The 25,278-nt window shown below is 46.1% G+C and overlaps 9 protein-coding genes and 1 non-coding gene across 10 annotated transcripts; 3 read left to right on the top strand and 7 right to left on the bottom strand.

Moving 5' to 3' along the window:
* Positions 1–799: 799 nt before the first annotated feature.
* PUMCH_000100 (uncharacterized protein) lies at positions 800–5,092 on the top strand (the record flags this gene model as incomplete). Its single annotated transcript, XM_063019197.1, has 1 exon — positions 800–5,092. The coding sequence occupies one exon, from the start codon at positions 800–802 to the stop codon at positions 5,090–5,092; it is 4,293 nt and encodes a 1,430-aa protein (XP_062875267.1).
* An 87-nt stretch (positions 5,093–5,179) lies between these two features.
* Positions 5,180–6,496, bottom strand: PUMCH_000101 (uncharacterized protein; the record flags this gene model as incomplete). Its single annotated transcript, XM_063019198.1, has 1 exon — positions 5,180–6,496. One exon carries the CDS (start codon positions 6,494–6,496, stop codon positions 5,180–5,182), a length of 1,317 nt encoding a protein of 438 aa, XP_062875268.1.
* A 126-nt stretch (positions 6,497–6,622) lies between these two features.
* On the bottom strand, positions 6,623–6,720 carry PUMCH_000102. The gene has a single exon. It is a non-coding gene; the product is annotated as a tRNA-Leu (tRNA).
* Positions 6,721–7,043: 323 nt separating this feature from the next.
* Positions 7,044–9,833, bottom strand: PUMCH_000103 (uncharacterized protein; the record flags this gene model as incomplete). Its single annotated transcript, XM_063019199.1, has 1 exon — positions 7,044–9,833. The coding sequence occupies one exon, from the start codon at positions 9,831–9,833 to the stop codon at positions 7,044–7,046; it is 2,790 nt and encodes a 929-aa protein (XP_062875269.1).
* Positions 9,834–10,751: 918 nt separating this feature from the next.
* On the bottom strand, positions 10,752–12,056 carry PUMCH_000104 (uncharacterized protein; the record flags this gene model as incomplete). The annotated part of the gene is made up of 1 exon (XM_063019200.1): positions 10,752–12,056. The coding sequence occupies one exon, from the start codon at positions 12,054–12,056 to the stop codon at positions 10,752–10,754; it is 1,305 nt and encodes a 434-aa protein (XP_062875270.1).
* Positions 12,057–12,355: 299 nt separating this feature from the next.
* PUMCH_000105 (uncharacterized protein) lies at positions 12,356–14,608 on the bottom strand (the record flags this gene model as incomplete). The annotated part of the gene is made up of 1 exon (XM_063019201.1): positions 12,356–14,608. One exon carries the CDS (start codon positions 14,606–14,608, stop codon positions 12,356–12,358), a length of 2,253 nt encoding a protein of 750 aa, XP_062875271.1.
* Positions 14,609–14,846: 238 nt separating this feature from the next.
* On the bottom strand, positions 14,847–16,460 carry PUMCH_000106 (uncharacterized protein; the record flags this gene model as incomplete). The annotated part of the gene is made up of 1 exon (XM_063019202.1): positions 14,847–16,460. One exon carries the CDS (start codon positions 16,458–16,460, stop codon positions 14,847–14,849), a length of 1,614 nt encoding a protein of 537 aa, XP_062875272.1.
* A 1,545-nt stretch (positions 16,461–18,005) lies between these two features.
* On the bottom strand, positions 18,006–18,710 carry PUMCH_000107 (uncharacterized protein; the record flags this gene model as incomplete). The annotated part of the gene is made up of 1 exon (XM_063019203.1): positions 18,006–18,710. One exon carries the CDS (start codon positions 18,708–18,710, stop codon positions 18,006–18,008), a length of 705 nt encoding a protein of 234 aa, XP_062875273.1.
* Positions 18,711–20,031: 1,321 nt separating this feature from the next.
* Positions 20,032–21,504, top strand: PUMCH_000108 (uncharacterized protein; the record flags this gene model as incomplete). Its single annotated transcript, XM_063019204.1, has 1 exon — positions 20,032–21,504. One exon carries the CDS (start codon positions 20,032–20,034, stop codon positions 21,502–21,504), a length of 1,473 nt encoding a protein of 490 aa, XP_062875274.1.
* A 770-nt stretch (positions 21,505–22,274) lies between these two features.
* On the top strand, positions 22,275–25,067 carry PUMCH_000109 (uncharacterized protein; the record flags this gene model as incomplete). Its single annotated transcript, XM_063019205.1, has 1 exon — positions 22,275–25,067. The coding sequence occupies one exon, from the start codon at positions 22,275–22,277 to the stop codon at positions 25,065–25,067; it is 2,793 nt and encodes a 930-aa protein (XP_062875275.1).
* Positions 25,068–25,278: the final 211 nt, after the last annotated feature.

Below are 25,278 nucleotides of genomic sequence, written 5' to 3' on the forward strand. Positions count from 1 at the left end.
ATCTCCGAGAAGATCCGACTGGAATACAAAGATCAAGTTCTACGAGGGTTGACGATGATACGATACATGCCCCCAATCACCATCATCATTCTTCACTTCCACGCATGGGTGAAGAGACTCTTCAACAATTTCATTCGTAAGTACAACCGCACTCATGCAGGGCAGAGACAGGTGGGGTTCTTCCGTAGCTTCTATAAGATCATGGCCATGGTGGAAGACCCGCGAATTGGCTTGACCTACGCGAACTTGTATGACATCGTGATTCGCGAAAGCGAGATGGAAACGCGAATGCTTGTTTTGAAGAAAAGCAACAAGCTCGATAGTAAGAAGATCCAGGAGATCCGAGACGAGGAGTCTTTGGCGCGGGAGTGTAATTACAAGTATTGGGACCGGATGGGGGACCTACCTGAGGTAGACATGGATGATGTTTCTGATTGAGATCTGGTAGAAAAAAAAAAAAAGAAAAGAAACGAGAAACATGATAAAGTAATCCACTTACATTTTCAAATAGAGCCTTTACTATATTGATTGAATAAGTCAGTCTACTCAGAGAGAGCACAGTGATGTCAACCACGGAGCACGTAGTCTCGATAACCGTAGATCGCTTGTCGAGTCGATGTGTCTCAAGATATACCGAAACAATATATATATTATCACTCTACTAATATCACAAATGCATGAACTCTACCTTGGAACTCAGTTGTTTTGTTGACGCACCCGTACACCAGGCGTCTCCATTCGATCTGAATTTCCAACCGCCAACTCAGTAGTGACAACTTCCGCCTCGTCTACACAAACAATGTCACAGGATCTTGAAGACGAAATCCGGACCGGCGATCCTGGAGAGCTCGACAACAACAGCTCTGAAGAGGGCGACGACGTTATGGCCGACTCTTCGGAGGAGGAGGAGGACGACAACGACGAAGAAGCCATCCAACAAGTGCGGGACGGCTTCATTGTCGATGACGACGAAGACCAGGAGGTGTCACACAAAAAACGTAGAAAACACAAAAGTAAGACCAAGAAGCGCCCTGCTCGTGTCGACTCCGGGGATGAACTTGACGACGATGATTTCGAGCTTATGCGTGAGAACCAAGGCGCTGCCCCACGTCAATCCAGCTCCAGTAAGTTCAAAAGACTTCAGAGAGCTCTGCCCGGCGAGAGCTTGGACGATGCCGAAGAACAGGATCGTCTGAGTCGGGGCCGTGCAGACAGAGGCCTCAATGATTTTTTCTCCGACGATGAAGCCGAGAATGATCTCGAAGAGGGCACGGGTGCCAATGATTTGGCTGACGATGGCGAGAGAAACATCTTGGACGAGTTCGAGGATTTCATCGAGGATGATGAGTTCTCCGACGACGAGGGTGGAAAGAGCCAGAAGAGAGCCCAGCTCCAGAAAACCAAGCGCAAGGGTCCCAAGCTAGACACATCCAAATTGTCCAGTGTCGACCGTGAGAGTTTGCAGCAATTATTCGAAGTCTTCGGAAATGGTGCTGAGTACGAATGGGCTTTGGAAGCTCAGGAGATCGAGGACGAGGGTAATGATGAAGAAAAAGAAACTGCCTTGGATGAAGTCTTCGAGTACTCCGAGTTGAAGGAAAAAATGCTTACACAAGAGGATAACGTTATCCGTATCATCGACGTCCCAGAACGTTTCCAAAAGTACAGATCTACATTGAACTACATAAACTTGGAGGGCGAGGAGCTTCTTCGAGAGAAAAAGTGGATCAGTAATGTCATGTTCACAGAGAAGAAAAACTCATTCATCGGCGACCTTCAAGGCCCATTCACTGAAGCTGTCGAGAAAGTCGTTGAACTCATCTCAATTGATAACTTCGAGGTTCCTTTCATCTGGGCCCACCGTCGTGACTACTTGATTTACACCGAGGAAGTCACGCTGCCTGAAGGCTCAATCAAGAATGTCGTGCATAAATTGCTTCTCGAGGATGACTTGTGGCGTATAGTACACTTGGACATCGAGTACCACTCCCTCTACGAGAAACGCCTCAATACTGAGAAGCTCATCCAACTGATCGAAGTTGATGATGAGTTGACCACTGAAGTGGAGGCTTTAGAGTCTATGGTATTTATCCAAGATCTTCAAGACTATGTTAACTTCACATACTCCTCGAAAATCAAAGCTGTCAAAGCTGCCAAGCCAAGTAACACAAATGACTCCGGTGAAGAAGACGAAAAGTCTAGCGCAAAGAAGCATTCCAAGTACGCGATTTTCGAGCGTATTCGTGAAAATGTGTTGTATGACGCTGTCAAAGCCTATGGTATTTCTGCCACTGAGTTCGGTGAAAATGTCAGAGATCAATCCTCAAAAAACTATGAGGTTCCATACAGAATTCATGCCACAGACGATCCACTCGAGTCGCCTCAAGATATGATCGAGCGTTTAATCGAGGATGATGAAGTCTTGTTTAAAGACTACAAGAATGCTCTCAATGCTGTGAGAAAGACCTTTGCAGAGGAGATTTTCCACAACCCAAAAATCAGACAAGAAATTCGTCAAGTCTTCAAAAAGTTTGCTGTTATCAGTGTCACCCTCACTGATAAAGGTAGAGCTTCAATTGACGGTCTTAGTCCGTATGCTGATATCAAATACGCGATGAATAGATCTCCCGCAGACTTGGTTGCGCAGCCGGATGTTTTCTTGCGGATGTTAGAAGCGGAACAGAAGGGTCTTATTGTTGTTAATGTTCAAACTCATGACAGTGATAGCTGGTTCCAGTCTATTTTCAACTGCTTAAGGTCTGATGGTACCTCCGAAATTTCAGACTTGTGGAACAAAGAGCGTGAGTTAGCTTTGAGCGCAGCATTCAAGCGTTTGTCTGCTATGGTTGCACTCAACACTAAAGAAGACTTCCGTCGTGAGTGCGAGCGCTTAATTGCCGCAGAATTGAGAGCCCGTTTCTTGGCCAAGGTCGACCAAGCTCCATTCACTCCATTTGGCTACGACAAAGGAACAAAGCCGAATGTGTTGGCATTGTCCTTCGGCCAAGGTCTTCATGACAGTGCCGTCGTTGGAGCTTTTGTCAGGGACACTGGTAAGATTTCCGACTTTTTCAAATCTGAGCTGAACCCTGCTCGTGATCGCGAAAGTGAGGACAGATTCTCAGGTCAACTTCAAGAATTTTTTGACAGGAACCTCCGACTTCATAAGCCCGATGTCATTGCTATAGCAGGTATTAACACTGCCAGTAAGAAGCTTTTCGAAATTGTCAAGAACTTTGTCGCCAATAAAAACTTGACTGTGAGTTCCGACGATCTTCCTAATGATGAAACACCACCTTTGTTGCCTGTCATCTGGTGTCAAGATGAGACAGCTCGTTTGTTTCAAAATTCCATCAGAGCTACAACAGAGCTTGCTGATAAGCCGTCATTAGTGAAGTACTGTGTTGGTCTTGCCCGTTATGTTCAAAGTCCTCTTTTGGAGTACATTTCGCTTCGTGACGATATTTTATCCCTTACCTTTTACGAGCATCAAAAACTTCTCTCGAATGACGCAGTTCAAGAAGTCTATGAGACAGTTTTTGTTGATATAGTGAACATGGTTGGTGTTGAAATCAATGAGGCCTTACGTGAGCCATATCTCGCTCAAATGCTTCAATATGTGGCTGGATTGGGGCCTCGTAAAGCATCTGGTCTCTTGAGAAATATTGCAAAGTCTCCCGGCACCTTGCCAAGCCGTAGTGCTTTGATCACATACGAGTTGTCAACGAGAACCATCTTCTTGAACTGTGCAGCATTTCTCAACATCCCCTACGATGATGGAGTATCTGTTCGTGAACGAGATGCCTCTGTGGACTTGTTGGACGCAACCCGTATTCACCCAGAGGATTACACTTTGGCATGTAAGATGGCTGCTGATGCTCTTGATCTCGACGAAGAAGATGTGGCTCATCTTGAAGATCAAGGTGGAATCATTTATCAGCTCATGCAAGAGGGTGTCAGTAAGGTGGATGATTTGAACTTGACTGCATTTGGCCAAGAGCTCGAATCCAAATTCGGCCAAAAGAAGTATGCCACTTTACAGAGTATTAAAGAAGAACTCGTTAACAATTACGAAGAATTACGTCGCTCGTTCCACATTTTGGAGAATTCCGAGGTGTTCCGTATGTTGACAGGAGAAACCACTGAATCGTTCTCTCGTGGATCGATTGTTCCAGTGACAATCAAGAGAGTTGGTAGAAGTCAACGTGATGACAAGATTCGTTTCTTGCGTGTCTCCACTTCTACCAATATCAATGGGTCAGTGGATGAGGGCTACATCCTTCGTAAGGCTCACTTTTCCGAAAACCAAGTTATTCAAACAGTTGTTTTGGACGTGAATTACGAGAACTTCACAGCTTCTTTCAGTGCTCTTCCCGAAGATATCCAGAAATCCTCTGGTACCAGATTTTTCCGTGACCCTGCTAAGTGGAATTTCGCTTTGGAAGATGCTGATAAACAGCTTGAGAAAGCCAAAGAGAATGCTCAACTTGCAAAGACAAGAAATGTGCAGCACCCATTGTTTCACAACTTCAATCACAAACAAGCGGAGGAGTTTTTGGCTGCCCAAGCCGTCGGAGACTGTGTCATTCGTCCCTCCTCGAGAGGCCCAACTTATCTCACCGTCACATGGAAAGTTGCAAATAATTTGTTCCAACACCTCAGTGTTGAGGAAGTCCCAACACCTCATGGTAAGGAATATGTTGTCGAGCGTAAAAGATACTCTGATTTGGATCAATTGATTTTCCAGCACGTCCAAGCAACTGCCAAACATGTGAATGAGATGTGTCGCCATCCAAAGTTCAGAGAGGGTGCTCTTCCAGAAGTCATCGAATGGTTGGAATCATACACAAAAGCAAACCCCAAGAGTAGTGCGTACGTGTTTTGTTACGACCATAAGGCTCCAGGCTGGTTCCTCCTTCTATTCAAGGTCAATGTCAACACTCCCGTCACCACATGGCACGTCAAGACAGAGGTCAATGGTTTTGTCTTGAAAGGATTCACATACCCTAACATGATGCGGTTGTGTAATGGTTTCAAACAAACGTTTAAGTCGTTGGTCAGTGACCAGACCAAGGGTTCTAGATACTACTAGCACTGCCTCTGATCAGGAGAAAAGAAAAACGAGGTCTACCTCGACCGGAAAGAAACGAATAATATAATATATTGTACATTATAAATTTTAATCCCTGTTGTATGTTCTCAACTTAGACCTAAAACTGTCACCATCAACATAACAACCCATGAGCCACCTATCTCCGCCATCGGCTGCGGAGAAATGTAAACGAGAGTGCAATACACGTCTATTGTCGAATATGACACATGTGTTTTCGGGAATTTTCACGACATACTGGTTGGCCGCATTGTTCACATATTCTTCGAACGCAATCATTCCTCTGATGAATGCATCGAAGAGGACTGGATCATCATCGCGAGTGACATGATACTCAAAAGGTCCTTGGAATGGAGGCGAGTAGTTAACCTCCTTGATCTGAGCATTTCCAGTCTCCGGACAGCGCACATATGGGTCCTCAACAATGAGAGGGCGAAGATAGTAGTAGTATTCGTTGTTGTTATCGTAGTGGAAAGTTATGGGCACTCTCTTCAAGGCATCGTAAGCCTCCGGATCACTATCTCTAATATGTTGGGCAGCCAAGAAGGAATCTGCGAACACATTCTCGCCACCAGTGGTCGAATTCTGAATGAAGTGAAGCAACTGGAGCCCAGGAGGAGACTCGTAGTAGCACAAGTCCATGTGAAGCGGCAAGAACACATCTGTGTTGGCGATGTTCTTTGCGTCTGCCTCAATTTTGACGTTGAATAATGTGCCGTAGAAGGTCTCCTTGATGTACCCAAACCGCTTCGCCAACTTCGACACTGGCCAGAGTCCCGTGTTGGCATCCGTGAGAGCCTGCGTCTGTGGATTTCTCGTAGGATCATCGATACCGTTGACGAAGCATATTCCAAACTTGTTGAGAGAATTGACCACCTTCTTGAACGTTTCGTCCCCACTGAGATATGCATGATAGTCTACATTCAAGCTCTTCATCTCCTTGATGAGATCAGACTTATTCCAGAACTTCTGCTGATCGCGGAAAAATTTCCCGGCCATCCGGTTCTTCATACTACTATACTTCCGCAATTCCGACAAGCCATAGTCGGACTCACTGACCGACCCATCGTTGTGTTTCCAAGCCACATGAAGCGTGGGCTCACTACTATCTACTACAATAGGATCCTCGGCCAACTGAAGGTTGCGCGCGATTTGGGCGGTGGAAAACGACTTTTGTCGGGAGGAAATGTCAATTGATTCGGGCGAGCCGCAGGCATCTCTAAGAAAGATGGTTTGGAATGAGACATGGTTCGGTCTCTCATGCCCTAAATCGACCGTGATCTGCGAGTTATCAAAAGAGACGATGGACAAGGGTCTGGCGAGAATACGAGATTTTAGAAATGTTGTCGAAATGACTTTTTGAGCAGTGTTCGGCTTAAAAATCATGTTCGGGTAGAGAATAAGTTAGTGGTGCCTATCAGATATCGGCACGATCTGCATTTAGCCAAATCTGGGGAAGGCCTGTATATGTAGATATCCAATCGCACCGGCCAAAAAAACACGAAAAAATAATGACACCCACGAGGTTCGAACTCGTGCCTCCGAAGAGACCAGGAATGTATGGTAAGGTAACCTTACCCTGGCGCCTTAGACCACTCGGCCAGAGTGCCTATTATTGGTATATGGGAATTAGTGCTTCACTATGATGGATTTGAAACATCATTCATTTACATATCAATTGATCTCATTATCCAATTTTCAAATGGAAAGCAAAGTATAGTCCATATTTCTATGTACTAGAGTTCGATGTATGGAAGTTTAAACTGGCATAGACACTGGAATCTATGGTAAGTTTCAAGATTCTGATCTCCATTAGAACATGTAACTCTACGAATCTAGGCTATGACTTTAGCTTACATTTAGCTCAACAAAAGTATAAATATAAATGTATATTTCTCCGTACCCAATTTTTGTCTTTGACCGCTCTATAAAATCATAAGGTGAAAAGACTTGTCCTTTGCTTACCGAAAGGATAAATAACTAAAGCAGCGGCACACAAGCCGACACTAATACCAATTGAAACCTCCACCATTGTAGCACCAAAACTCAACGAACTGGCATCGGTGGCGACTCCTGTCGCAGATGAATTGGTGATTTTGTTTGCTGTGTCAACACCCGCCAACAAGGAGCCCTTTGAGGCAATACCTCCCGGAACCTGTACGAAAATAGCTGGAAGCATTGCACTGACAGCCATTCCTCTACCTAAACGGGAATACACATTACCCAAAACACCAATAATGAACGCTCCGATGGCTGCAGTGAACTCAGTCACATCAGCAAAGTGCTTACCTGCAAAAAAGGTGGCCACATAAGAAATAGCTGTAATTATCGTCATCACAGGAAGTTGACGTAAGCGAGCTTGATTAATGAGACTCAAACAGATGGAAAAAATTGGCACAAACAAAATCTTCCATTTGTCATCCAAGCTGTGACCCGCCGGACAAACAGCTGCATCTGTGGCATTATGGTCAACCCATCCATATAAGGCGGCTCCGAGAGTAATTCCGAAACCAAGGAATAGCGAATAAATGATGGCATAGAACATACGCACAGAACCGGCGACGAGATTCTTTGATTGAAGCTCAAGCGAGCCACACAAAATAATGTAACCTGGCAAAATAAGAGCCAAAGCACCTTGTGCAATAGCTCCAAAACAGAATATATTTCCACCACGGATTGATCCCAAGGCTCGCGAGATGAAAGACACAACAATGGAAGCAGCGACCTCAAACACAGAGGAGTACAAGTGGGATTTTGGCGACAAAAAGAACTGCAAATATCCAATAATGAGACCAATTGCAAATGTGACGGGAATGTCGTACCAACCACCACCGAAACCCCAAGCGCAAACAGTAGCAGATCCCAACCCATACAAGAAAACGCATGACCATGGTGAGTAAATGTTGTTACTGCGAATGAGCTCTTCGAGTTTTGTAGTTGCCTCTTCGACACCGGCTAAGTCGTGAATGACTTCCTTGTAGATTTTGTGCGTATCCGATAATTTTGATAAGTTGAGACCTTGAGCACATTTGACTAAATGCACTTCCGAGGTTCTGGTAGCTGCGTCACCGAAGGCCATGATCATGGTTCCGGGGAAGTAAACAAACTGACCATCGATTTCGAGGACTCTACTTGTCATAATCATATACTCTTCCAATCTGTGGGTGGGTGCACCATACATCATGAGGGCTTTGCACATTCTGATGATGAAACGTTGGCGTTGTAAGATATCTGCGATGTGAACTGTGATGCGCAACTTTTGATTTTCACGCTTCTTGAAACGTTTGCCAATTTTGCGGGCGTCCATCTTAGGTGCCTTTGGTTTAGCATTTTGGAAAGAGGGAAGATTTGATGCTTCACCGTCCAAATCTCCAAGATCTTCATCGCCGTCTTGTTTGTTCGTATCGGATTGCTGGCCTTTGTTTCGCCAAGCACCACTTAACTTTTGTTGACCATGTTTGAGTGTGGCTTTCAACAGTGAAAAGTCTCTATGATTGGCCTGCTTTAAGTTCAAATCACTATCAAAAGCGCTCTCGCTAGCCAAAGTTGAGCCGTTGATGGACGAACCAAAGGTGGTCGTTGATCTATTGTCGCCACCGTTTTGGTAAAGCTTAAGTAATGAAGACAAAACACCTGCGTGCACTTGCTTAGGTGGAGCCACAAAACCATCGTCGTCGAAAAAGTCATCGTGATCAATTTCATCACGGGGATCATCGAACAAAAAGTCTGGATTTGGCTGGAAGAAGGTCTCGCCTGAGCCTTCCGTGTTGGTGCGGTTGTGACCTGGAACATGACCGGATGTAGCAGTTGGCTTCTCATTTGGAACAAGGAAAGCAGACGAGCTGTTGTTGACGTCTGAGTCTCGGTCACTCAATGACCGTTTTGGCTCGTGATGATGAGCGTTCGGAACGTGTGCAGAAATGAGATGCTGAGCTTCTTCGTTCAAATCGGAAAAGTCTAAAGGCTTCATTTCGATGGCATTATCTTCAGGAGGAGCAAACTCTTTCTCCTCATCAAGGACTTCCGTGTTCTTCAAGGATGCGCCAGGGGCCAAGCCGCCCGTGCTCCCGCCGCCAAAGTTGAGAACCTTTCCCAAAAACGTGTCCGAGCGTGAAGGAGCATCGGCGCCCTGTACGCGCTCAGCCATAGACATCTTCCTGAAGATGTCTCGGAAGCCCTTATTTTCGGTGCTATCGCCCGACTTCCGAGACGAGTTGGTCACCGATGAGCGGCGAATGTCAGTGAGATCGATTTCGCCCGGTCTAGATGTGCGGGAACTCTTTCTCGAAGGCTCAAAGGGGCCCTCGTCACCAGAGGAGTCTACGTTGTATGCATTGACCGGATGGTCCACAGGGTCAATGGGGGTGTATTCTGAGTCAGAGTCTTGCTCGGAGTCCTGCTCACTGGGAATCTGCAACCTGAAGTTGGGAAGATTCTGACCCTGAGCCTCTGCGCCAGGGTAGTTCTCGGGATCCAGGTCCAGTTCATTAACCGACAGCATGGAAGACACTACGGAACGACGGAACGACTCGGGCTGCGCGGAATCGGGAAACCGCACCGTCTTGGTGCCTTGCGACAATTTCTTGGTGGCCCTCGCGAAGTTTGCGCGGGTGGAGTTTTTCCCATCTTTCTTGCGTAGATTCGCTAAATTGACCGACGGAACATTGAAGTGGGATTGGTAGTTGGAGTCGTCATCAGAAGAGGAGAGCCCTTGATCATTCATGGTTCTCCGGATACGGTTTGAGTGAACGAAATGGCAAAGGGTTGTGGTAGGTCTATGTGATGTCTCTTGCTTTGGTAAGACTTGATGCTTCTAGAGGGACTTCTAATGAGAATCCAGTTGCAGGATGATTTGGCGGTTCTTACGAGAAAGCAAATGTGTGTAGAACGAGAGGACCGCTTTAATGTATGGGCGATACGTTACTTGATGAGCCGATGGAAAAGAATGCAAAAAATAGCACTTTTTCTACCGTTGTCTGGACATTCTATCTGCTATATATAGAGGCAAGCGAAGACCATGGAGTGTATGTACTTGACGCATATCTTACATCTATGTACCGTAGGCCAGGGTTGTGTGCAGTGCCTACGGATAGTATGGGAGGCTGAAACCAACGGAAAGTCCAGCCAAAGGACAGATAGAGGGGACAATTTTGTTTCGGAGTTTCGAAGCAGTACACCGAAGCATACACTCAAAGTAATGACAAACGCAGATTTTCTGTGGCCAAGCTGGATTCCGAGATCAGTGCGTTTTGCTCCTTATGTAATAGTGCATCAACGAAGATTGCAAGGAGTTGGTTGATCTGGTGGGAGTAGGCACGCGATGGTAGATAAGGCAACTAGGGAAGAAAAAACAACCGATCCGTAGAATCACACTTCTTAAAATTGAAATTTAATTTCTTTGGAATTATGCCAGAGCCTTCTTGTTCGAGTTAAGTTGCAAACCTGCCTGTGTAGTGACCGTTTCATGTTGACGGCTGAGTTTTGCAGCCATTGAATCCACAGGCTACACAACTTAAGTCAATAGAGAAATAGCATACTGTTTGATGAAGAGATATAATGGCTGCACATTTATATTAGTTAGAATTTCTCAAATTACTCTTTCACAAAATTTAGTTGAACCGTTTCTTAAGTATACAGACACTTATACACTTTCTTCCCATTGAACACCACAGTATTCGACAACATATCCCACATGATTTTCATCTAGCAGCGACACCCCGTCATCGATATCGGTAGCCACAATGATGGTTCCCCAAGCCATTCCTCCAAGAATATCTTTAACCAGCTTCGACAGATACAGTTCAAGGTCCATGATTGCCTTTGGCATTAGTTGGAGCTCAAACTGACGCTCTGAAGATGGATTGTACGCCGGCGATGGAAGACCAGAGCTCTTGAAGGTTTTGGCAACATCATCCTTGCCGCTGTAGAGTAAAGGCTCTCCACCCAAGTCGTACCTCAATACCTGCGATGGGTTGTGGCCAACAATTGACGAGAAATTCTCGAAAAATGCGTCACTCAACATAGATGCGATTTTACTTGTTTCAGGGTTCAAGCCCGAGGACGACGTAGCAGATGAGTTGGACATGGATCTCTCCCTCTGGTCCTCGTTTGGATCCATCTTGTCTATGAGCTCCTTGTACTTCTCGAGTTCAGGCTCGTGGGTAACCTTCTTCAACTGCTCTTGCTCGGTGAACAAGAAAAAGCCAGGATATTGTGGTAGCACGGAGCCTGCAGACAATTTTTTAACTGGTTCCTTCTTGGGCGCGGCCTTGGCCAGGACAGCTGCGTATGTCAGTTCCTGTTTAGACTGCTTTGCTTCTTGAGCTGGAGCCTTCTTGTCATCCACCTTCGACTTCGTCTCTTGCCCCCCAAAAGGATTACCACCGAATGGATTACCTCCAAAAGAATTGCCGCCAAATGGGTTTGTCAGTGTCGATGGCTTGGTCGCATCGAATATGTCCTTCGTCATCTCAATCTGCAACTTCTTCTTGTTCTCGATTCTCAATTTTTCGTCAAGAAGCTTCTGAACTTCCGCATCTTGTTCTGCTTTGATTTCGGCCATTCTCTCGGGATCTTTGCAGACTCCTCTGATGGCCTTAATGGATCCCTTCTTACGAGAGCACACCTGGGTATTCTTACAAGCAAAGATGTACAATACCCTGTCATAAGGCTTATCGTCACGCGGAGCGGAAGCCTGTAGAAGTAAGGCCATGAATTCATTGCAATTGTCACATTTTAAGTCTTTTTCGGCTGGACTCGAGTCTTCGTGAAGCCATATAGGCTGTCCACCAATAAAGGTATCTTCTAGCGTAGGCTCTTCGTCTTCCTCGTCAAAAGCGACGTCAGTGTAGCCAAGGAACACTTCCGAGGCCTTGTCATAGAGACTTTCGTCGTCTGAGAACTCTTCGTCGATGGCACTCATTGGTTGTAGATTGGAGATGAGCATCGCGGGGTGCTCTCACTAGGTAGAGATAAGGAAACACCTTGAAAATGCTTGTGGAAAATGATTGATCGGGAGAAACAAATGATTTTTAAGATTGTTACGAGTAGATTAAATATTGAAATAAATCGACAAAAACAAGGTGCTGTTGGACTTGTATGTTCTATGTCGACCCTTGGAATCTAAAAGACAGAAATCCATCGTAAATACACACGGTCTTCGAGGTACGATGATCAAAAATTCTTATTGAGTTGAAATTCGAGGATAATAGGCTGTCTTATTCTTGTCTCTATTTACAGGGGAATCTACAAGAATCTAGGCACTTCCACTTCCTCGAAAGCCTCTATAGCATCACCGGCTTCGAACTTGCTCCATTTGTCAAATTGGAGTCCACATTCCAAACCCTTCTTCACTTCAGTCACATCGTCCTTGACATGCTTAAGGGATGACAATTCACCGGTGAATACAATTTTGCCGTTACGTTTCACACGGACTTGCGACGACCTCTTCAACGTACCATTGTTGACTTTACAACCAGCAATTTTGATGATTGCCTTGTTTTTAGCAGTGATATCGTATACGGCACGAATCTCAAGCTCTGCCAAAATCTTGATGTCGATGTGAGGCTTGAGACGAGACGTAAGATCCTCTGTCACATGTTCGATCAAACGATAGATGATGTTCTGTTCCAGGATCTTGACTTTGAGCTGACTTGCTTCAGCTTGGATGGCCTTAGGAACCTTCACGTTGAAGCACAAAATCTGCGCATCAAGTGCGCTAGCCATTTCCAAATCGGACTTGGTGGGAGGGCCTGCCTCGAAGAAAATGACCAGTGCTTGAACTTCGTCATTTCCAAGTCCTTCAATGCTCTCTTTGATGGCCTCAGCAGAACCATAAACGTCACTCTTGACAATGAAATGAACTTTCTGCGTGGCTGCCTCAGTTTCTTTGATTAGGTCAGTTGCATCCAATCCAGCCAATTTGCGCTCATTGATTTTCTCCTGTAGTTCCATCTCCTCAACCTCTTGCTTTCTCTTCTTGTTGATAGAGTCGATGTCTTTAATGGTCTGCTGTTGTTTTTCTCTATCCTCCCGCGCTTGAACGACCTTTTTACAGACAGGCTCCAGGTCTGCTTGAATGATTCGATCACCAGCCAGGGGAAGATCTTTCCAGCCCCAAACTCTGACTGGAGTCGAAGGTCCTGCTACTTTCACAGTCTTTCCAAACTCGTCTTTCATACCTCTAATTTTACAGTATGTGGTGCCGGCAACAAGGTATGAGCCGACTTTCATTGTTCCTCTCTTGACCAAAACGGTGGCAATGTTACCCAATCCAGTGACAACTTGGGATTCGATAACCCATCCCTCAGCTGGCACACCAGTAGGTTCAGCTTGAAAGTCGCTCAATTCACTAAGCGTGATAACGGCTTCTTCCAATTTGTCCATGTTGAGTCCGGTCTTACCACTCACTTGAACAGTTTGTGTCTCACCACCATAATCCTCGATATCCACTCCATAGCGAGAAAGATCGTTGAGAACCTTCTCAATGTTTTTTGATGGCTTATCACACTTGTTGATAGCCACAATTATAGGAACATTTGACTTCTGGGCATGCTTAATGGCCTCAATTGTTTGGGGCATCACAGAGTCGTCTGCTGCCACTACCAAAATGACGATATCTGTCACGATGGCACCACGCTCCCTCATACTCAAGAAAGCCGAATGGCCGGGAGTATCCAAGAATGTGATTTTCTTCTTGGAGACAGGCGTCATCACGGAGAACGCACCGATGTGCTGCGTGATGCCTCCAAACTCGCTGTCTACCACCGCCGATTTACGCAAGTAGTCCAAAATTGTAGTTTTGCCATGGTCAACATGACCCATAATTGTAACCACCGGCGGTCTGGGCTTCAACTTGCTCTCATCTACAGGCGCTGGAAGGAGATCATTGTCCTGCTCCTCGCTCACTGTCGCTTCAAACCCAAACTCGTCCGCGATCAACGATGCGTTTTCTTTATCTAAGATGTAGTGGTGGGTCATTTCCTCATAACCCATCTTTTCGAGTCTTTTAAGAAATCTAGAGAGTGGAACGTTTAGAATAGATGACAATGTAGACACAGTGACAAACGGTGGGATGGTGATCTTGACCGGCTCGCGCACTCTTCTGCGCTTCTTAACAGCCTGGGGCTTCGAAGACGGCTGCAGATACTCCTTTTGCCTCTGCTTCTCTTCATTGAATCTCTGTTTGAGGCGAGAATATTCTTGGTGCTGCGATGCGGTCGCATCTTGTCTAGAGCGAGGCGTAGAACCCTGATATGGCAGGGATTGCCCATTTTGTCTGAAGTTTCTGTTGTTGTGCTGTGTGTTTTGTTCAGGGGAACGTCCTTGTCCATTGTTGGTTCTGGATTTCTTGTCGTACATTTCTGCAAACCTGTTCGGACGGGGCTTGTTGCCACCAACAGGACCTACTTTGGGCAAGTCTTTAAAAGAGGAGTATGGGCGAGAAGCCCAGTGCTCGGTGCCGGCCTTTTTGAGAAGGAGGGCGGCTCGAGAATACATATGTACAAGGGTATTAGTGGGTACTAGACGAGTAAAGTGTGTAGGTGCGAAAGGGTATACATATGGAAGTCAAGATGCAATATATTACGAATACTAGGAGAGAGCGCAACGACCAACGCATAGCCGCCAAAAAGATTATTTAATGAGGCGCAGATTTGTTTCTTTATGTTTCATGCAATAATTTCTGCCGCGGTACTCTTTTTGGCCGCTTGGCTGTTGCGTCTGCAAATGCAAAGAACTACGAAAAGCTATAGTCGCCGTTCGAGGCCACAAATCCCATGGATTTGCACTCGTTGAGCGTTTCGATGAGCTCATCGATATCCCGGAAGTTGCTATCGCTACATGCAAAGTTGCGATGGCGGTTGGAGAGAATGTGCTCGTCGAAATGCTCGTACTTGACACGGCAGTTTTCACAATAACCTGGTTTAAGCTCCGCCTCCTTTCCCTGCAAATCCCGTTGCTGGAGTTGGCGCTTGACAAAGATTCGTCTTTTGAGGTTGTTGAGATTTTTCGAGCGGACCAGAGATACTTCCGGACCAAGCCCATTTCCTTGCTGAGCCTGCTGCACTGCAGCACTATTCAAGGCTGAATCCATGGAAAATTGGACTGAATTGGAGGCTCCATTGTATCCAGAGGCCATGACATCATAAAATTTCGACGTGGACACATTGTGGCTTATGCTAGTAGGGTTGTTGAATGGCTGAATAACAGATGAGTTGCGAGTTAAACCAAGAGGAGGACGGAACTGCAAATCTTCGACAGGTGGCTCTTGCACGTCTGTCGATGTGTTTTGTAATTCCTGGTCGATGGTTTCGTTGCCATTGATGGTTGAGGTGCTTCCTTCCTCTGCCTCGACATTGTCAGAGCTGACAGTGGGCCCAGTGAAAGAAACTCCCGAAGAGCATTGTTCCCCGCGAGCAGCAGCAATAATATCGTAGGAGACCTTCCGGAGGAGCTCCCGGTATTCTTTCGTGGCTTCGAACTTCTGCAAACGACGCTGTTTCTTGCGCTCAGAGTTCTCTGATTGCTCTGCGATGAATGGACATTTGCCATCCAACGTGTAATGGAATAATGGATAGCTATCAGACAGCCATTCGCGAACAGCAATAGGGCGAACTGCTTGAGAGAGGTCGTATACGTATAAGTAGTTCTTTTCCAAATAATGAAGATCGTCCCTACGCGCGTTTGGATCCTTGTCCTTCGAACCGAAAATCTTCTCTTCACGCAAAAGATTGGACAAATTGCCATTGGCCTCGGTAACAGTAGATTCGGTCACACCCAAGTTTTTGAGGAATCTGAAGACCTTGTCGTAATCCCACACTTTGATCTTGAGACTAGCAGCGTCATTGAAGATGTCATTGGCCGCGTAGTGCCCTGAGGCAACGAACGGACGTCTGCTTACAATAATGCTCACGTCGTGGTCATAGAAGGGCGAGATCTCGCAGCCCACCAGGCGCAAGGCTCTTTGAGCCCGCTTTTGTTCATTCTGATGCTGAGACAGCGAATCGCTGCCCTGGGTGTCGAAATATACAACCGATTCTCGCATGATCTTGCGCCATGATGCCTGCCATTCCTTGAGCTCATCGCCTACAAGTCTCGCGGACTTTGCTGTCGCGGTAGCTACATTTGTTGACTTTTCCGTAAGCACATTGGAGGCGTTATTTTCCGCATGTGAGGGGGTATTCTCCGCAATTTCTTTCGCAGAGATTTTCGCCGAGTCGTATCCCTGTGCTCCGCCAGTACGGGCTTTTTTTAGCAAGGGCACGGGGACATTGCTGTTTGTTTCTGCAAGCGGGACTCTTCTCGAGGTGTTACCTAGAGGAAGGGTTCTTTTTCTAGCATTTACTTCCATTTTACAACATGAGGGGGTTAGGGGGATTCAGGCGATATTTATAGTAAGGAGGAGAATATGGTGTGGTGCAGAGATGTGGTAGTATGGGGAAGATGTAGCTAGTAGAGGTTTGTAGGTGGAGCGTGTAGTTAGTATTCGCGGTAGGTACTAGGGCGCGTGGTCAGCCATGAAGAAACCTCGAAGACATCGGAGATAAAAAAAAAGAATGGGAAAACTTTAAATTTTAAATTTATAGCGGGAATATGAATGATTTTTGAAATTGTCTTGTTTTGTATTGCAACTGTTTTGGGTGGTGCTTTGTTGATTGTAGTTGGGTGTGATTGGCTGCAAATCGGTGCTGAGACGAGATTCAGTTATTGAAAAAAGTTGAAGATTGGTCAAAATTTCTCACATTTCACTCAGAGAAGAAAGGTTTGCTCAATTGATGCGACTTTTCCACAAAAAATATTGTTGTTTACAGGTATGCTCTTACAGAATGTGGTCATGTTCAAGGTAACAGAAGTCACGATAAGACTTCTACAAAGTCTATTCGCAAAGAAGTGGAACGTATAAATCAACAATTTGCGTGAATTTTAATGAATGCTAAATTCCTTATCGGGGTTCTCAACATATAGACCACTATGTATCCGTTCACCGAAGAACCCTACAAGTGTAAAACACACTCGATGCCGGTTCTTTGAAAGCATGTTTGCAACAAAATTACAATTTGGAAAATAGGCCTAAATTTATCGGCTCTGCTTCAAAATCACTCACATAGACAGTGACCGATCTTCACAACCGACCAGACTACCTACTCCACACTTATCATGCTACAACAGCGAGAAATCGCCAAGATCTTGTCGCAGGTGGTCAATGAGGCAGGCACTCAACTGCCCTCCGGTGCATACTCGGCGTCGCTCCTTTCTAGCAAGGGATTGCCGCTAATTACCGTCACTTCGACCGAATTACCTGCCCCAGACTATTCTGTGTCGCCAGACACACTTAGAGTATATTCGCTTCTAGCCATCAATTCGTACAAGCAACAAGAGAAATGCGGAGATAGCAGCTTGGATGACTGGACGGTATTGAGCCTCGATGAGACTTTACGGGCTATAGTCAAGAGGTTTGTTACAGAAGCTAAGGATGGTCAGAGTGAGCTATACGTGGTGCTCTTCTATGGAAAATCTTACAGCGACGCAAGGGCAAAGGTCAGCCTTGATGCTCTTGCTGAGATTTTGAGTGAAGGCCTCAAAGGATATGTCTCTTAGTGAACGTACGCTTCTAAGTTTATAGTGTTGGACATACCAACTTGTACCGAATATAAATAGTCATACTATTAATACTATGCTAAACAAACTGAACGGGACCCCATCTGAATTTTCGCCTGGACGTGCTGTGCCCCTACTCTAAGGGGGAAGCCATGTATTACTCCAAAAAGGAAAGAGAGCGAGAGTGCTGTAAGAACTGAACCCTGCGGTGCCATCAGTGCATGCAAAATCACCGAGGAAATAAAAAGAAGAAACAAGAAAAGATATGACAGGTATGCATCGTGGTGGCGCCGGGAGCTTACTTGACCATGTCGACGTCGGTATCCTCTTCGTCCTCCACGTCCTCCTCGTCGTTGATGTCGTCCATCAAGCTCTCCTCGTCGAAGCTCTCTTCCTCGGAGTCGTACCAGAAGTCCTCATCCACGGGCTCGGCGTCCTCCATGTTGGCACCTGAAACACCAAACGCGTGCTCGCTGTTTGGAATGACAAATCCCGGGGGGATGTTTTTCTTCGATCTCTGGACCTCTTGCAACACACGCTCCTTGTACATCTCGGGGTTTTTCCTCAACTCGAGCGAGGCATCCATGTTGGCGGGAGAGTTCACGTTTGGATCCTCCAAAAGCGAAACAATCGAGATGAGCACAGACTCCACGGTCTGTGCGGGCGTCCAGGTCTCACTATCGAGCTCATCGGAGGTCGGGTCGCCGCCCTGGTGCAAAATGGAGATGCACAACCGGCCATCTCTATAGACATTTGGGTGGAAGATGCTAGGGGTGAAACGGAACGTGGGAGGGGAGAACGGGAAATCGACCGGGAACCTCATCTGGCCCTTGAAGTATCCGCCGTTGTACATGGAGTCCTTGTTGAGAATCATGAACCCGATGTTCCACAAGAAGATGTTGTCATCTTCAAGTTCGATTTGGAAGGTGGGGATGCCCTTCTTAGGGTGTGTAAGCTCCTTGAATTGCCGCTGAAGAATAACGGCTGCAGATTTTGAACTCATGATAAAGACGTCTTTTAGTTAGAAGGCGGCAGTGGCGGGGAATATGGGTGTAGGGTGGTGGCGTGTGGTGTCTAGGGGAAAGATGGTGGTACTCAGCTTACACAGAAATGTGACTATGGCGGCAGACGGGGTGCGGTGCAGGGCATACCCAAAGGAATAGTAATGTCAAGAATGCCGTCTTCGGAGGTGCGGCGACGGGGCAAAAATGGCGGGAGAAACGAATTTTTTTTCGAGATTTGTGGTGAATGTGGGGGCCTATTTTATTTCGGGCTGTTTTTTTAACAGAAATTTCGTGCGTTTCTACTGGTTATTGGATACTACTTGCTAGATGGGGCTGACTCTTGCTTGTGCGCATTTCTTTTTCGCACCTACTACCGGCGACCCGCACTGTTTCATGTGTGTATGTATAATGAGCAGAATAATCTGACGGGGTCTGGAAGGCGATGCACTTTCTATAATTAATTTGAAGGAGAAGAGTGACCGCATTTGATCGAGCCTTCGGTCTGCTGCGTAACTAGGCGTATTTGAGACATGCACGAGTGCAATGTATACCTGATGATGTAGGTTTGTTAGGGATGCAATTTGCGACCAGGGGGTATGTATTGCCCGCCAAAACCGCAGGATATACACATATACTGACTGTATTTTTTTTATTATTTAATTTTTATTTTTCAACTTTTCAAAATTTGTTTATGTTCATTCAATACATATGCCATTGACTGCTCCAACTTTTGCTTTGTTCTGATCTTAATTAAACAACAGAATCTCATTCGTGTCTTTCATTATGAAACATTTTGCACCCAACCTGGTCCCTCATAACCCCTTCTTTAGTTACCCCCTCAATGCACAATACCGACCATATCCGGCTAATCTAATCATTCAATGGACACATTGTTCTTGTCGAATTTGATCTCCTGTATTATGGACACTGTGAATTTCGTTTTCGTTCAGCACGTGTAGAGATTATGTGGTGATTGGCTTATGCTCACTAATGAGAATACTATGGTTCTAGAAAAATCGGAACAAAATAAGTTCAAACAGCTATAATTTTTCCAATCGGTAAAAAATAGCCCCTCCCAAACCCACAGGAAAATATGCAATGGCCGATTGCAGGATACGGGCAGCCAGGAAACAGAGTTCGTATTTCTATCATGCATTGTGCAGATGCAAGTCCAGGATCGGATTGCTCCCCAGATCTATCCTGCAGAATCGACTGTTGCAGCCATTATTTAAAGAACTTCCATTTCCCCCGAACTCTCTTTTTCTTTCCCAGTAGCAGCTAAAAAGCACATCAGCAAATAACTCTACTACAATTTCAATAATGCAGGATCCTATCAATATCTCAGAGAACATATCCGATAAGGAGTTCGTTCGTTACAGAACAAACTTCGGAGTCAACCTAGGCGGATGTTTTGTCCGTGAAAAATGGATGTTCAAAGACTCAATGATCGGGGATGAACATAACGGACCCAAGACTGAGCTCCAGGCTCTTAAAGAAGAAGTAGCACGGGACCGTGATGGTGCTCGTGACTTCTTGGAGAACCACTGGCAATCATTTATGAATGATGACGACTGGAAATGGATCCAGTCGAAGGGAATGAACAGTGTCAGAGTGCCAATTGGATACTGGAACATTGATGGAGGCAATTTCACCGGAGGCACCAAGTTTGCTGACTATGCCGACATTTACAGGAACTCATGGCAGATCTTCAAGTCTCACTTTATCGAGGCAGCAGCAAGATTTAATATCTCTGTTCTAGTGGACGTGCATGCTTTACCCGGAGGCGCAAATAAAGACAGTCATAGTGGAGAAGAACACACTGCTGATTTCTGGTCCGACGAAGGAAAGCAGGGCTCAATGGTCGAGGCAGTTCGCTTCATTGCCCGTGACTTGAAAGGTTACAGCAATGTCAGTGGAATTCAAGTGGTGAACGAGGCTTTTGACGTCAAACCTAAAGACAGTCTGTTCAGATACTACGAGAGCGCTATGAGGGCAATTAGGGAAGAAGACGACTCAATCCCAGTTGTCATTTCAGATGGATGGTGGACCCCAAATTTCACTAGTTGGATCAAAAACATTCAGGGAGATGGCCAGAACTTTGGCTTCGTCTTAGATGCGCATTGCTACCGAATGTTTAGCGAAGGAGATCAGAAGAAGTCGGCCCAGCAAATCACTGATGATCTTGAAGGAGACTTTGTGAACGGTCTTATGCAAGGTCCTCAAGATGAACAGGAAGTGGTTGATCTCATGCTCGGTGAGTATTCTTGCGTTCTCAGTGAAGAAACTTGGCGGAATTCCAACGTCAGCGATAAGGACACAAACGATCCAGGTAGAAAAGACTTGGCAGCCAGGTTCGGCCGAAAGCAAGTTGAACTCGCCTTGAAAAGAACGCCCGCTGCGATCTATTTTTGGAGCTATAAGTTTCCTTACCCATGGGGTGAATGGGATGCCAGAGTGGTATTTGATGGATACATCGGGACACCATCAATCTCTATGCCCCAAGGTGGCCTCTTCGAAGAACTTCGCGACAACGCTTTCAATGCGCATGTCGACTATTGGACGAATGAAGGCCATAATTTTGATTTCGAGAGATACAAGCTAGGCTACGAAGCCGGATGGTCCGACTGTTTTGGTTTTGCCGAACGCGGTGCCATGCTTGGTCGCAGAATCGCTCTTAATTTTGCCAGAAAGCAGCAGCATATCCGTGAGAGAGGAGATCAGGATGTCTGGCAGTTTACTCAGGGCTATAACAAGGCGACGAAAGACTTTGCAGAGAGGTGCTACAGAGTGTAAACCTAAAACAACTTCTACCCTTTGCTACTACTTTTTCAATTCACGCATTTTTCTCGTATATGACCTCTAGCTTACGTAGTCTCCTATCAGTAGTCCCTTTACATGCTCGGATTTCACGAGCTAAAGAAATGATCATCAGCAATAGATCTAAAATTCGATCCGTTTTGTAAATCATTTCCCTCAATTGATTGGCTACCATCGAAGTCTATGTCCAAACAAACCATGTGTTCCGTAGGCCCTGCGCCTGGCTACCTATGCGCCTATCACAGAGAGCCTAATGTCATTCTTATCAGTAGGTAGGTGTACAAAATGCCTCAGCACAGCCCAACAAAGAACGTAAAATTCCGATTCAAAAAATAAATCAATAAAACCACTCAAGCAAAATATTATTTCCCGCAGCAATTCTCCTCCCTGGATCCTTCCACCCTGTCAAGTCTCGGCCCGCACAGCAATTGCGGAGTTTTGGTGTAGATAACGGATCAGAGTCCTCACCCAACCTGGCACTTGGAATCGTAGGTAGATTTCCGAAACAAAGCGAGCCATTGAAGTGACCAATCAGCACCTACAAATTTTAACCAATACCCACACCGGAAAAATTATCCACGCATTTAACACGCATTGGGCCTTCTTCGATTCCGGTGGTCCAGCCTTTTCCTGTTTCTGGCCCCCCTCCTTTCTGTGACATCCTGTATTTTTCAACCCCCAACGAATTCCCCATATAACCACTCCCACTTTCCCCAAACCCAGTTCTCTATCCCCAATTGCCGAACATGGACATCGAGGAACAGTTGGACAGGGCCGAGAAGCTGCCCTATCCATCTTTGGTGGGCAGTTCCGTGAAATCCGCCGACGATTCTCCCCACAACAACTACATCCACCCAGAAAAGTACACTGGAAACCTTAAGCCCGCCCAGAGAAAAAAGTCTCTTTTGAACTCTTCAATTGGTGCCTCCTTGGACGATTTGATCAGCGAGGGCGCCCTCATGGGCTCCGAAGAGGACTTCGACCGGTTCTTGGACGATAAGGGATCTGTGCGTTCCGACGCCAAGTACTTGGGCAAAAACTCTTCCGAGAAGTCTGACAAGAGCAAGACCGCCGCTCTGAAATTGAGCGAGGTTGCCTCGGCAGACCAGGGTGCCCCAGATGCTTCTGTTGCCAAGGAGCCAGCACTGACAGCCATTGACAACTCTGTATCTGTCACCGAGAGCGTCAGCTCCGGCAACGAGGTGCAAGCTGGTTCTTCTATCTATGGGGCTGAAAACTTCAGTACCCCCAACTTGTCTGAGTACCAGCTCGACCACCAGATCTCTGACCACTCGCAGTTGTTGGACTCTGTCAAGTCGTACGATTTGTCCAAGTTGCCCTCCTCCAACGATTCTGAATTGAAGTCGAAGAGCAATGACGCGTTCGGCCTTGCCGACAGAGTGCCTCATGTGGTTAGACCATCCACTGCTAAGGGTAACCAGGCGTTCGCTGTTAACCGCTTGGACTTCGGCGATAACGCCAAGGTGGCCCAGACCGACTCCTTGCACACGCCATTCTTCCAGAGAGACGAACGCTCGCCTTCGAGATCGCGCTTCCCAGTGTCGAGAGTTGACCGCTCCAGATCTAGATCTACTGACAGATTTAACCCAAGAAGCCATTTGGCAAGAGGCGACTCTTACAAGAACACCCACGATGATTTGCCTTCCAAGTACGAGCTTCCTGCTGACTTGGATGTCGATGAGGTGCAAGAGGACGACGCCAGAGAGAGCAGACACTCGAGACCTACTTTGGGTGAATCCGTCGCCGCAGCCGAGAAAGAAATGAGAGAGTTCAAGGCTACTAGTGTTACCAGAGATCCATCCTTGGTCACCTCAGGCGACTACACGAACTTCAATGCTGATGGTGGTAGCGAGAATTTTAACGACAAGAACTTGTACTCCGTTCGCTCTGAATCTTCTACCAACTACTTGCGTTCGATCTCAAGATCCCGTTCCAGACAGCCTGGTTCTGCCAGAGATCACGTCACTCACTTGAACAACGAGAAGAACGAGAAAAATGACGCAAATCCAGCTGAATTAGTCAACGAGGGTGCTTACGTCTCAGACGACCCCTACGGACAAGTTGCTGGTTTGGATGACATGATGAAGAAGGTTTTAACACCAACAACGTCTACTCAGACCAACAACAAGAGTCAAAAAAACTTAGTCAATGATGTATCTGCTATAAAAAAAGTAACTGAGACTAAGGAGCAGTCAAAGACAGTACCAGTGCCATTAGATGGTGTGTCTGTTGAAGATAAGAAGACATCGACTGTGGATGCAGTAGGAGAGGTGTCTTTAGAGAACAAGGAGGAGGAGGAGGAGGAGAAAGGAGAAGAAGTAAAGGAAACAAAGGGAAGCAAAGCCCTGGAGCCAACCTCAGATAGTGGAATTGAGGTTTCCGAGAAGAAGGCTGATGTAGAAGAGGTCGGGCTGAAGTTGCCAATATCGGAAGTCGTGGAGCTAGTTGATCAAGCTCAGCCACTCACAACCAAGGAAGAAAGTGCAGATGACGAAAGTGATGCCAAGCATGCGGAAAAATCTGTTCCAGCTGATACAGTCCTTGTCCTGAAAGCTGAACACCCGAGCTCTTCGACAATTGAAGCAGATGAAGAAGAAATCATCCCTGCAGAACCTTTGAAAAGTTCAGATAATGCAGCCGACCAGATTGTAAAGGAGAAAGAGGATCTTCTGGAAACACAAGCTGTTTCGGAAGAGCCTAAAGTCAAAAACCCAGCAGTCGTAGGCACAGTTCTTCAGACAAAAGAACAGGAGATTGGAGACGTAAAATTGGATGAATCACTGAAGACAGAAGTTTTATCAAAGGAACTTGGAGATGAGACAGCAGTTTCTAGCTCGAAGACTGAAGACATTCCAAAGCAAAGCGAATCCGAAATCTCATCTGAACCTAAATCTGATGAAAAGCCAGAGAATGCAAAAGAGACTTCATTATTGGATGCTGTGAAAGAGAAGGCCGAAGAGCTCATTGAAACACTCAGTGGTTCTAAGGAAGAGGACTCTCCTGAGACAAGCAACAAGTCTATTGATGATGGTCCTGGCGCTCCTGTCGAAGCAAAATCAAATACTGCTACTGAACCTATCAGTGCGGAACCGGCTTCAGACACTCCTGGTGTTTCCTCGGCCAAAGAGGTAGTAGATGAGAACGTAAAAGAGCCAAAAGACGAGGGGGAGAATGTGGTAGTGGAAGAAGAGGAAGAAGAATTTTTTGATGTTTCTCCAGAAGAATTAAGAAAACATTTGGAGAGCTTGCCCATCTACCTCTACACCTCTCTTGCCGGCGGTATGCAGATTGTAAACAGAACCAATCGCCTCACTACCATCTTGCAAGCCAATGGAATCAAGTTTGAATACCGTGACCTCGGCACCGACGAAGAGGCAAAGAAGATATGGAGAAGATATGCTACAGGCAAGACCCTCCCGGGAGTTGTTCGTGACAACGAAGTCATCGGAAACTGGGAGTACATCGAGGAGGTCAACGAGGACTACCGGTTGAGAAGCGTTCTCTACGAATCACTCTAGTCGGGGCAGCGCTCAATACTCTAATCTCCATTTTTCCATTTTAATCGATTCTATTTTTACCAAGTACCTCATTAAACAAGCCATCCTGTAGACAATGATGGCTGCAAATCCACGAATCGCGAGAATCCTGCACAATATACTTTTTTTGCAACCACACTAAGTTCAGACCAAACCAGACACTGTGCACCTGAGCTTACGGCCACGTCTACAT

Source organism: Australozyma saopauloensis, chromosome 1 (genome assembly GCF_035610405.1).
Source record: "Australozyma saopauloensis chromosome 1, complete sequence".
Taxonomy (NCBI): Eukaryota; Fungi; Ascomycota; class Pichiomycetes; order Serinales; family Metschnikowiaceae; genus Australozyma; species Australozyma saopauloensis.